Below are 12768 nucleotides of genomic sequence, written 5' to 3'. Positions count from 1 at the left end.
TCGGTAGCCTAAGCCAACTAAGGTACGTGAGTCTTTCGGGTAATAAGTTGAGAGGTGATATTCCTAGGTCATTTGCCAACTTAACAAAGCTTTCTAATTTCTATCTCTCTAGAAATCAATTCACTGGTGGGGAGATAGTATTAGCCAATTTAACCAGCTTGTCCCATATAGACCTCTCATCCAATCACTTCAAATCATCTATTTCTACTGACCTAAGTGGACTCCGCAACTTAGAGCAATTTTGGGCGCATGACAACTTATTTTTCGGACCTTTTCCCTCGTTCTTGCTCATGATTCCTTCGTTAGTCGATATTGATTTAAGCCAAAACCAATTCGAAGGACCTATTGAATTTGGGAATACCTCTTCATCATCTAAGCTTAAAGTGTTAAATGTTGGCGACAACAATTTTGATGGGCTAATCCCAGAATCTATATCAAAATTAGTCAATGTCATTCATTTATATCTTAAGCATAACAATTTAGGAGGACTAGTCCTTAGTTCTATACTGAACTTACGCAATCTAGAACGTTTAGATCTTAGCCATAACAATTTCAGAGGACGAATCCCTAGATCTATATCTAAGTTGGTCAATCTCCAATTTTTAGATCTTAGCTATAACAATTTTGGAAGACGAGTGCCTAGATCTTTATCTAAGTTAGTCAACCTCAGTGAGCTTGATCTTTCCTACAATAAGTTAGAAGACCAAGTACCTTGCTGTTTATGGAGATCACCTAAGATGTATTCTGTAAAGCTTTCCCATAACTCTTTCAGTAGCTTCGGAAACTCAGTGGAAGTTATCAATGGAAAATCATTAAGTTGGTTGGATCTAAGTTCAAATTCACTCCAAGGACCAGTTCCACAATGGATCTGCGAGTTTACATTTTTAAATAACTTAGATTTGTCCAACAACAATTTCTCTGGTTTCATTCCTCAATGTTTGGAGAGTTTCAGTGTTCTTGAAAAACTAAATCTGAGAAACAACATTTTAAGTGGGTTTCTACCAGATGTGTTTATCAAAGGCTCTTCGTTACGATCAATCGATGTCAGCCACAACAATTTGGCGGGAAAACTTCCAAGATCTTTGATCAATTGTGAGTGGATGGATTTTCTTAATGTGAAAGAAAACAAGATCAAGGATACATTTCCGTTGTGGTTGGGTTCTCTCCAATGTCTAAATGTTCTTCTGCTCCGATCAAATGCATTCTATGGTCCGGTCTATAATCCCTCTGCCTACTCAGGGTTTCCGGGGCTGCGGATCATTGACATATCTAATAACAACTTCGTTGGATCATTACCACAGGGCTATTTTGCCAATTGGACTACAATGTCATTTGTGTGGCATGGTTACACCAGCCCAGAGATGAACTATGTGGGTACTTATTCTCCTGTGTTTGATTCGATGGATTTGGTGTACAAAGGAGTAGACACAGATTTCGCTCGCATCTTTCTTGGCTTCAAAGCTATTGATTTTTCTGGAAATCGATTCTCTGGACATATACCAGAATCCATTGGTCTGTTTAGAGAACTGCGCCTTCTTAACTTGTCAGGCAACGCATTCACGGGCCACATTCCATCATCCTTGGCAAATATCACAAGTCTCGAGACGTTAGACCTATCTCGAAATAACTTGTCAGGTGAAATTCCTCGAGGTCTTGGAAAACTCTCGTTTCTGTCCAACATCAACTTCTCCTACAATCATCTTGAAGGATTAGTGCCTCAGAGCACACAGTTTGGTACTCAAAACTGTTCTTCATTCATGGGGAATCCTGGACTCTATGCCATTGAGGAAATTTGTAGAGAAAGCCATCATGTTCCCGTTCCTACCCCAGAGCAAACCGAGGAATCTTTGTCCATACCGGAAGAGCCAATGCTGAATTGGATAGCAGCCGCGATATCATTTGGACCTGGTGTGTTTTGTGGATTAGTGATTGGACATATCTTCACTTCATACAAACACGAGTGGTTCATAGCTCACTAAGCCCATTTCTCTCGCGGTTTCGTCAAGTTTGTACTTCGGTAACTATCCTATCCTTGTTAATTATTCATTTCATGGTTTTCTTATAAACATTTGTCAAAGTCATAAGCTGTAATGTTCTCATACATTTGTGTAATATATGGTCCATGTCAGTTCCCATGTATCTCTGTTATAAATATTTAACAAAGTGTCTTGGAATACATGTTTATTACTCATTATATCTCACAGCCATCCATTTATTTCTAATTAAGAGTCTAGGAAATCTTTATTTTAGTTGATTCAATGCATAAACATACATCATGTGATTCACATTCACGGTGATCCGATTTGATTACAGAGCTTGAAGACATAGTTCTCTCATGTATAGTGAGAGCTTAGAAGAATAGGAGATCAAAATTTTGAGGATCACGCCACTTGTAATAGTAGTTGTAGTAGTAGTGCAAAAGGTTATTTGGGTTTTTAATAGCTTAACAAAAAAATATGTTTGGGCTTAGTAGGCCCAATTACCAAAAATTACTAAGCGGTTACCATGAGTGGGCGTAGTGGTAAGTAACGGGTGGGCAGTTACTAAATTTAATTAATAATCATTTTTCGAGGGCTAATCATAATTTATCCCTTCTGAAAACGATCGGTGCGATACTCTGTTCTGTATTCACCGGCGACGATGGCTTTGAACAATCGGCGAAGAAAGCCGAGATATCTCGCTTTAGGTTTAGCAGATGAACCAATCACAGTTCCAGAAACCGCTTACGCTGAAGTCCGTGAGAAAACCCGCCTAAGCTTGGTTGGTCGAGTTGTTGTTACCCCTAGAAGACAAGATCTCTACTCGTTGATCGATAAGCTCCCTCAAGAGTGGCCCATCGACTCATCCAAATGTCGCGGCCGCCTCATCGGCGGAGGCAAGTTTCAATTCTTGTTTGAGAGGGAGCGTGATTTGGAAATGGTTCTTTGGTCTGGTCCTTATCACTTTAANATTAGTGATTGGACATATCTTCACTTCATACAAACACGAGTGGTTCATAGCTCACTAAGCCCATTTCTCTCGCGGTTTCGTCAAGTTTGTACTTCGGTAACTATCCTATCCTTGTTAATTATTCATTTCATGGTTTTCTTATAAACATTTGTCAAAGTCATAAGCTGTAATGTTCTCATACATTTGTGTAATATATGGTCCATGTCAGTTCCCATGTATCTCTGTTATAAATATTTAACAAAGTGTCTTGGAATACATGTTTATTACTCATTATATCTCACAGCCATCCATTTATTTCTAATTAAGAGTCTAGGAAATCTTTATTTTAGTTGATTCAATGCATAAACATACATCATGTGATTCACATTCACGGTGATCCGATTTGATTACAGAGCTTGAAGACATAGTTCTCTCATGTATAGTGAGAGCTTAGAAGAATAGGAGATCAAAATTTTGAGGATCACGCCACTTGTAATAGTAGTTGTAGTAGTAGTGCAAAAGGTTATTTGGGTTTTTAATAGCTTAACAAAAAAATATGTTTGGGCTTAGTAGGCCCAATTACCAAAAATTACTAAGCGGTTACCATGAGTGGGCGTAGTGGTAAGTAACGGGTGGGCAGTTACTAAATTTAATTAATAATCATTTTTCGAGGGCTAATCATAATTTATCCCTTCTGAAAACGATCGGTGCGATACTCTGTTCTGTATTCACCGGCGACGATGGCTTTGAACAATCGGCGAAGAAAGCCGAGATATCTCGCTTTAGGTTTAGCAGATGAACCAATCACAGTTCCAGAAACCGCTTACGCTGAAGTCCGTGAGAAAACCCGCCTAAGCTTGGTTGGTCGAGTTGTTGTTACCCCTAGAAGACAAGATCTCTACTCGTTGATCGATAAGCTCCCTCAAGAGTGGCCCATCGACTCATCCAAATGTCGCGGCCGCCTCATCGGCGGAGGCAAGTTTCAATTCTTGTTTGAGAGGGAGCGTGATTTGGAAATGGTTCTTTGGTCTGGTCCTTATCACTTTAACAGGTCGCTCGTCGTGTTGGACAAGTGGCAGGATAAGCCAGGTCCGCAGTTTCTGAAACAGGTGCCGATGTGGTTGAAGATCCGTGGGATTCCGGTTCAGTATCTAAGCGATGGGACGGTTCGTGAGATTGCTTCGTCTATGGGTGAGGTAATGGAGGTTGAGTTAGATGATACGATGTTTGATTTGCGTACTGTGCGTGCTCGTGTGAACGTTTCTGTGGATACGACTCGTTTGTGTTTTAAGAAAGTGGTTAGGTTTGATTCTGGGGAGGTTAAGATTGTGAGTTTGAGGTATGAGGATATTGCTATGAGTAGAGCTCGGTTTAAGTTTTGTTGTAACTGTGGGGCTTTGAATCATCTCACTAGTTCTTGTTCAGTCCCTTGGGTTGATGTTCCTGACCCTTATGATCGTTCTCTTTCACCACCGCCTCATGAGTCTTCTATCTCTGATGGTTCTGCTGAGAACAATGGTGAAAGTGGTACCAAGGAGCAGCTCGAACTGGCGGATGCGTCTGCTGATGTGGTTCAGGACTTACCTAATGGGGATGGTGAGCAGCAGCAACAACAAGGTGTTGAGGAAGCTCGTGCTACGCAGGTGCAATCTGAAATGGTTGGAACTTCATCTGAGGGGTCCAAAAGGAAGTTTGATGCGACGGAGCAGACTGATGATAATCTGGAAAAGCGGCTTAGAGGAAGCGCTGATGATGCATCAGAGGGTTTGGGGGTTAACCTCAAACCACTTCAAGAAGAATGATCCTGTGAAAGTTAGAACTGTTAGGGAGGGCTCTGGGTTATTATAGATGTTTCCTGACAGTTTTGGTTATCGGAAAGGCATAGTTGTTTCTGAAACCGTAATTATAGAAGGGTACTATGGAGTTTATGCTGGCTATGATGTCTTCAAGTCTTTGTAAGATGTTTTCTAGGTTCTGCAATCGTTTTGGTCCACAGCGGAGAGGAGATTGTGATGTGGGAAATGCTGGGTATAGTGGTTTGGTGTTTGTCGGGTTGTTGGGTTAAGAGTTTCATTTTGAAACATTATGGTCTCGTCTTGCTGTTTATTGTCTTAAGACTTTTGTAAGACTATAATTTTCTGTTAACTCTTTTGCTTGATGTAGTGAACAACTAAGGGGGTGTTATTGGATTGAGGATTTTAATAGATTTTAATTAACCCAGGACATTAGTGGATTTAAAAGTCTAATGCATTTGTGTGGACTTTATAATGCATATAAGGTGGATTTGAAAGTCATCGATAATGTATTTTTGGTGATTGTTATGGATTTTTTAAAAAGTTATTGTTAGAAAAAAATATATATATATCCATAAACTGTGTTATACACCAAAATTATATTAAATTAATAACACCCAGACTTTTACACATGTCATAGAAAACTTGAATTAAATTGTATTTGTTTTCAATCCAAATTTTTGGTGTAATTAAAGAACCCAGATGTCATGAACCCAGAAAAAAAAAATTAAAGAATACAAAAAAACACAGATCTGATGAATAAGTGTGATTATATACAAAGGGTTTGAGGAGGAAGAAACAGAGATTGAACCCAGAAAAAAAAAATGTGATTATATCATAAACCAAAAAAAAAAGTTATAGATCATGAACCCAGAAAAAAAAGTTAAAGAAAACAAAAAAAAAATTCTCAAAAATAATACATATCTGATGAATAAGTGTGATTATATAAAAGGATTGAGAAAAAAAATCAAACAATAATATGTCAAAGGCTAGAGATCCATCTTAAGAGAGGAGAAGAAAATGAAATGATTGAGAAAAGTGTGGTATTGTGTTTGTTCATATTTTAGAAGCAAAGTACGTTGAAATCCAAAATCACACAAAATCCAGTAGATATTGAATAACACTAGATTTTAATGGATTTTTAAAAATACCCAATTGAATAACACCTGATTCTTAAATACATCAAACTCCTTTAAAAACCACAATCCAATAACACCCCCTAAGTTTGTTTTGTTACATCTTCTTTTGCAGCAGCACTAATTTCAATCAAATTATTTGTCAAGATTTGGATCATAGCTTCAAAGTAAAGTAAAACGATCTCTACAACTCTTGATAAAATTAATCAAGAGTTAAGTTGGAAGTTTTAGACGAATGAGTAAAAACAAAAAGCTTCGAGTCTCAAACAAGTATCAGAACAGAACTGACGAACATTGAAACTAAACTTATACAGTTTGTAGACTGATAACTCAGAAGAACAACTATAGGAAAAGATAAAGCTAAAACTCTCTTAAGATCTCACTAACTTGGGAGATAAAAAGAGCAAATTCGCACAAACACTCGAAAATGTAAATAAATATAAGCCCAAAACTTAAAACGAAAAGAGATGCAGCATCATCAGTTTTCATTTTCATTATTCCTTGCCATAAGCAACCATTCTGTTAGGAGGAAGCTTCTTCTCTGCTTTGAGCCTTCTTCTCTTCGCCTTTCTCGATAGCTTCGTCTCAGCTTCGCCTTCCTCATCTACTTTCTGTGTTGGTTTCGTCTCAGCAGTCTGTTTAGTCTCAGCAACCTCATTCTTCTTCCTCTTCTTGCTGCTTCTCTTCTCATTGTGTTTACCCTCCCACAACTGCTGGATCTTAAGTTTCTGCTCCTTGACCTTATGTTTGTTCACCTCCCAATCCTTTTCCACATAAGGAGCCATCTTCTTCAATGGTACATACTGGTTCAGATCTGTGTCATCCAAGGTGAGTATCTCTTCTGTCCCCAGTTGATAACTGTTAGGCTGTACTTTCGCATACTTAAACCTTGTCTTCAAATCTCCAATTGTATCCTCATAGTCTAGCTTGTAGTACTCCTCCATCAAAGCTTCTTTCGCTCTTTGTACTAGAGACGTATTCTGCTTTCTCTTCCTCTTACCATCTGCCTCCTTCTCCTCCGCTACCTCCTCCTCCTCTTCTACTTCTACTTCTTCTTCTTCATCATCATCAATAACCTTCTCCTTTTGCTTCAGAACCTTTTCTCTAGCGGCTACAAAACCATCCCCACCCTGAATCACATCCCAATCTTTGGGAAGTCCAAGCAAGTCATCTTCCTTATCAAAATCTGGTTTCTCTCCATCATCATCCTCATCACTGTTCAAATCTGAATCCTCAGCACCATAATAATCGTCATCAAAAGCAGCTTTCATCACCTTATCATACTCCTCCGGATCAAATTCATCATCAAAAGCTTTAGCATTAAGCGGACATTCTTCTCCATCCTTAAAACCAGCAACAGAAAGCACTTTCTTCATCTTCTCCTTCATCTCCTTCTTCTTAACATTCTTAAGCCGCTTCAACTCCTCTTTCCTCTCAATCTCAGCCATCTTCATCCTCTCCTCTTTATTCTTCCTCTGTGACTTCCTAGCACTATCCTTCTTCCTCACCGACCCATCCACAACCCTAGACTGACTTATAATTATCTCCCCAGCATTCTCTTGGTGCCTGTAGTGATTCTCATAATCCTCTTGATCCCAAACAGCTTCCTCGTCTTCATCCAACTTATCCAACTCCGCCTCGTCTACTACAATCTCCTCTTTCTCCTTCCACAGCTGTTTCACCAAGTAATCTTTCAAAAACTGGTTCTCAAAATCCTCAGCTTTTTCACCAAAATACTCATCCATTTTCTTAGCCAACTCCTCATTAACCTCAACATCATCATCTCCTTCCTTCTCTACAACTCTAAACAGATCATCATCATCATCACTCTCGTCCTCTCCAGTTTCCAAAGCATCGGTTACAGCCTTCCTCAATTCTCTCTGCCGCTCAGCGTAAGTCGTCACCTTCTCCCTCTCCTCATCTTCCTCAACAAACTCAGGACCTTCCTCAAGCAAATGCTGTGCCTGAACATCTTTCAGATACATCTTCTTCTTCTTCTTTTCCTTCTTCTTCTTCTTCTTCTTCTCCTTCTCATCAGACTCATAGAACTTAGCATTTTTGTCCATAATCGAAGGATCCTTATTCTTTACCTTAAGCAACACATCAACGAATCTGAGATCGCTTTCTGGATTATCAAGATCATCATCAGGCTCAGATTCTGGCTCATTATCTTCCTCATCTTCCTCATCCACGATGAGACCTCTCTTCTTCATCTCCTCGAGTCGCTGCAGATCCTCGCGATTCTTGTTGTGCAACAACCTCTTGCCGTACTCATCATCGACCTCGAAGCCTTTGATCTGTGAACAGTCGCCGTCGTCGTCATCTGGTATCGCTTTCGGAATCGGCGGCCGCATCATGTAAAGCCTAGGGTTTTTGCAATTTACCTTTCGAATTGTTTTATTCTTCCTCTCTGTTTTCTTATACGTCGATATTTATATAAAATCACTCATACGACCTCGTACTTTTCCGTATTATCACAAATTAGTCTAAACTCTTATTTGGTGATAATTAACACCTAACAAATTTGATTAACACATGTTTTTGTTTTTGTTTTTGTTACTCGTTGGTTTGATACTTCGATATTAAAGTTTAGATTTGGTATTCATAGTATAAAGTATTAGCTGAACACAAAAATATCAAAATTTTATTGTTTCTTGACATAAAAGCGTGGCAAAGTGTAAACGATGGTAACATTAATAAAAACTCCATAGGCATGTGTGTGTTCAAAACTATACAAACTAGTATCATTCCCTTTAAGCTCTCTATTGAGTAGTCACACTCTTGGCCAGATTCCTCGGTTGATCAACGTTGTGACCTCTCAGAACAGTCAGATGATAAGCCAATAACTGCACACAAAGAACATAAACTTATTCACACGTCGAAAAACAGAAGAAGATACATAGATTATAAAGTGATGCAGATATGAGATTTGTACCTGTAATGGCACTATGTTGATAACAGGTTGTAAACAATCTTCAACTTGAGGAACTTCGATTGCACGACAAGATCCACTCGAGCTTACTGATGCAGCATCACCTTTAGAACACATTACTATTAATCTCCCTTTGCGTGCGTGAAGTTGCTGAATCACAGACTGTTGTTTGCTGAAACAAGCATCGCGAGTGGCGATCACAGCGATTGGGAGATTCTCATCAACTAAAGCTAAAGGTCCATGTTTCATTTCTCCTGCAAGTATACCTTCACTGTGCATTAGTGCTACTTCTTTTACTTTCAACGCTCCTTCTAACGCGGTTGCGTAGTTGTACCCTCTGCCAAACACAAGCAGTGACTGCTCGTCTATCAAAAGTTGCGCAAGATCTTTCATTTCATCGTCTAGCTTTAGTACTTCTCTAACCTTATCTGCTCAGTTAAATAAGATAGATATACACAAAGTTGGTTCCAATTGCTTCAAAACAGTCTTAAAATGAAGAAGTAACTTTTCTCTATATTGCTTGACTTACATGGCAAATCAAGTAGTCCATCAATTACAGCTTCCCGTTTCTTTTGGTTGGAGATTGTGTCACTTCCAATTGCTAAAGCTAGCATTACCATCACCACAATCTGACTTGTGTATGCCTGATAATGTTGGGGGAAGCATAAGTTTTTTAACCTCCAAATTTTGAAAATATATGTTCAGAGATTCACGAAAACTACCTTTGTACTTGCCACACCAATCTCAGCTCCTGCGTTAATATGGACACCACAGTGTGTTTTTCTAGCTATTGAGCTCCCAACAGTGTTAGTTATGCCGACACATAATGCACCGTTTTCTTGAGCATAGTCCAAAGCAAGTAGTGTATCTGCAGTTTCACCAGACTGACTCACAAAAACTGCGGTATCTTCTCTGTATATTGGACCTTGCCTGTCCAATAGATCACTAGCGATCTCCATGCTGACTGGTATACCTATGGAAAAGACCCTAAGTTAGCAGAGCCAATTCGAAATCAAGACAGCACATGATTATTATAGTAGCAATTACCAGAGAGCTCTTCAAGGATAGGTCTAGACGCAAGAGCAGCGTTGTAACTTGTTCCACAGCCAATAAAAACTATACGCCTGCTGCGTCTTATGGTCTTCAAGTGATCTTTCAAACCACCTAGGAGGACTGTTTTTGTTTTGCGAGAATCACCGCGAATAAGCCGGCCTCTCATTGTAGTAGTTAAAGATTCTGGCTGCTCATGGATCTCTTTTTGCATGTAATGATCATATTTTCCCTTGTTTATCTGCTCCACCTCCATCTCTAGAACAGATAAGGCACGTTCCACTGAAGCAGGTCTTGATAATCCATTACGCCTTCCCCTCTCGTTTTCAAACTTAAGTATCGACACACCTCCATCCTGTTAATAAAAGTGGAAGTGGTGAGCACATATTAAGTGACCTGCACAGGTTACATGATAAGTGAACCACTTATACTCCAAACTGGACACTATTTCTAACATAATATTTATTACATGTTTCAGAGGCTACTTGTGAGCGCTGCACATATTCCCAGTGATCAGTCAATAAGATTCGTTATTCATAAGGTAGATTTCAATATACATGCTTAAGTATGGCAGGGAATGAATATACAAACTGACTAGAACATAACTGAACGATTGTTATACCTTGAGGTTAACAACTTCGCCATCTTCAATCACCAAAACTTTCTTTGTGTGCTCAACAAGAGCATGAGGATCACTTGATAGGAAAAATTCTTTGGGATGGTCATTCTTAGAAAGAAAGTGGGCATCCTGGAAAACATGACCATTGCTCTTGCCTTGATCTAGCTCCTACGAAAGCATGCAAAAGTAAGGTATACCGTAGTTGCTAACAAACTGTCAAGGTTCTGATTCTGTAATTTAAAAAGGAAGAGAAGGAAATAAAGCTAGCACATCTAAAACCATAATCCAGTTAGAATCTTAAAAACGCAAAACAAGGTTACGATGAAGCAACTCTGCCCTATTTCATGCTAAAAGAAGCAAATCTTGGTTCCATGAGTAAAAATTTGTTTAATCTCCCTATCATATAACATAGCTCTAAAGGTTTCAAATGTTACAGAGCTTAATACAGACTCGCTAAACAAAACAATTACTAAGCTAGATTCCAATCAAACAGAATGAAAAAGCCCTCTTGATTCTAGTGAAAAAGAGTAAAAACTTACTTTAACACCTAAAAGCAAAGGGCTACCAAGCTTGCACGCTATCAACTCGTTCGGATAATGCCAGCTTTTGAATATAAGAGCATAAGCTCCTTCAAGATGCCTCATCACTTCAAAGACAACTTCACAGAATGTAACAGTCTGTCCACCTACAAAAGTATAAGAAAAAAAATACATGAGCATGCTACCTAAAACCAAAACAACACACTACTTAAAAATCTCAAACACAATATGGATAACAGTATCAAGCATTACCTTCTTCATTAGCTTTGTCAAAAACAAATTTAGCAAGCTTAGGAATGACCTCAGTATCTGTATCCGATTCAAAAGTAAACCCATGCCTCACTAAAGTTTCTTTCAACACCTAAACAATAAGAAGAGAATCAAAACATGTTCTTTTTGCCCCCCCCCCTTATAAAGACATAAGACAAGAGACTCAGTTAAAAGAGAAAAAAAGAACCTCATAGTTAGTGATGACACCATTATGAACAACCAAAAAATCATCTCCAGGACCAGAAGATTGAGGATGACTATTCCTAGGAGCAGGTTCACCATGAGTAGCCCACCTCGTATGTGCAATCCCAGCATGAAAGTAGAAAACTTTGTCTAGGTTCAATTCCGTATTCGTAATCTCTGCAAACCAATACACAACACAAATCATCAAAAACAAAAAAAGTCTTCGACTCTGGATTCAAAATCTTAGAGATCCAAAATTTATAAATAAATTAAAAAGACCAACCTTCGTTAACGGAATTAACAAGTGATTCAATGTTTCCAGCTTGACGAAACACGAGGGGAGAAGAAGCATCAGAATTATCAATGGCGATCCCAGCAGAATCGTAGCCTCTGTATTCAAGACGACGAAGACCATTGAAGAGAACCTCGAGAATGTACCTTCTCTCTTTGTTCGCGTGAAAATTCAGATACGCAAAGATCCCACACATATTTTTTTTTTTTTTGGATTTGATTACGAAGAATTGAGAGGGAACAAGAAGAAGAAGAAGTAGGAAGGAGGAAGAAGAAGGAACGGTGAGATTCGTTTATTAATTTTGACTCAGATTTGTTGGGATTTTGACTTGTAATTATCAGCAACATGTTTGGATATTTCTGTCATTTTCAGGTTCTGTCAGGGGAGATGACATGTCCGTATCTGATTGGAAGGAGATCGAGTTGTTCTTTGTTTTGTAGGAGCCGAACCGCTACGCGTGGGTCACGTGATGAGACGATTTGGAGGCCCCAACTCACCACCACCACTAGCTAGTAGTATAGTACAACCACGTTTTTCAAGCCGGAAGAGTTGAACTTTGGGGGTGCCTTAGTTATGGAGATATATTAGCCGGAAAAGTTGAACTTTGGGTGCATTCTTATGCAGATTAATAAGCCACTTGGATAATGACCCTAAGTTTGCATTAATTATTGGTAGTTTTACAAAAAAAAATTAACAGGATTGATTAGTTTGTATAATGTAGATTTTTTTTTTAATTATAACTTACTCATTAAAAAAAAAAAAAAAATCTGTTGGAATTCATTTCAGTAGATTCCATATAAAGATTTTTCAAATGGTTATGCTTTTAAAATGTTACAGTTTAAAGAAGTACATAAAATCTTGATGGACTAACACTAAAAATCTGTGTGAATTCATTTCAGTAGATACCATATAAAGATTTTCAAATGATTATCCTTTTACATAATGCCAGATTTTAATGAAGTATATAAAATCTTTGATGAACTAACACTAAATCTGTGATGTGTACTATACAGATATCATAGCTAA

General features: G+C 38.5%; 4 protein-coding genes across 4 annotated transcripts in view; 2 read left to right on the top strand and 2 right to left on the bottom strand.

Annotated features, from left to right (window-relative positions):
* Positions 1-2194, top strand: part of LOC104746937 (receptor like protein 30-like) — a 5061-nt gene extending 2867 nt beyond the window's left edge. Inside the window, exon 2 of the mRNA XM_010468486.2 lies at positions 113-2194. Coding sequence (XP_010466788.1) covers positions 113-1979 — 1867 coding nt within the window. The 3' untranslated portion in view covers positions 1980-2194. The remainder of the gene's footprint in view (positions 1-112) is intronic.
* LOC104746938 lies at positions 2559-5161 on the top strand. Its single transcript, XM_010468487.2, has 2 exons — positions 2559-2935; positions 3964-5161. Exons 1-2 carry the CDS (start codon positions 2641-2643, stop codon positions 4728-4730), a joined length of 1062 nt encoding a protein of 353 aa, XP_010466789.1. The 5' UTR covers positions 2559-2640; the 3' UTR covers positions 4731-5161.
* On the bottom strand, positions 6098-8246 carry LOC104746936 (protein KRI1 homolog). Its single transcript, XM_010468484.2, has one exon. It carries the CDS (start codon positions 8212-8214, stop codon positions 6352-6354), a length of 1863 nt encoding a protein of 620 aa, XP_010466786.1. The 5' UTR covers positions 8215-8246; the 3' UTR covers positions 6098-6351.
* Positions 8475-12012, bottom strand: LOC104746935 (glutamine--fructose-6-phosphate aminotransferase [isomerizing] 2-like). Its single transcript, XM_010468483.2, has 10 exons — positions 11734-12012; positions 11455-11627; positions 11250-11358; positions 10998-11143; positions 10462-10626; positions 9837-10194; positions 9512-9762; positions 9319-9433; positions 8793-9217; positions 8475-8703 (listed from the first exon to the last, which is right to left on the bottom strand). Exons 1-10 carry the CDS (start codon positions 11936-11938, stop codon positions 8620-8622), a joined length of 2031 nt encoding a protein of 676 aa, XP_010466785.1. The 5' UTR covers positions 11939-12012; the 3' UTR covers positions 8475-8619.

The sequence above is a fragment of the Camelina sativa genome, chromosome 15 (assembly GCF_000633955.1).
Source record: "Camelina sativa cultivar DH55 chromosome 15, Cs, whole genome shotgun sequence".
NCBI lineage: Eukaryota > Viridiplantae > Streptophyta > Magnoliopsida > Brassicales > Brassicaceae > Camelina > Camelina sativa.
The sequence above is the reverse complement of the archived record's forward strand: the minus strand, read 5'-3'. Positions and strand labels throughout refer to the sequence as shown.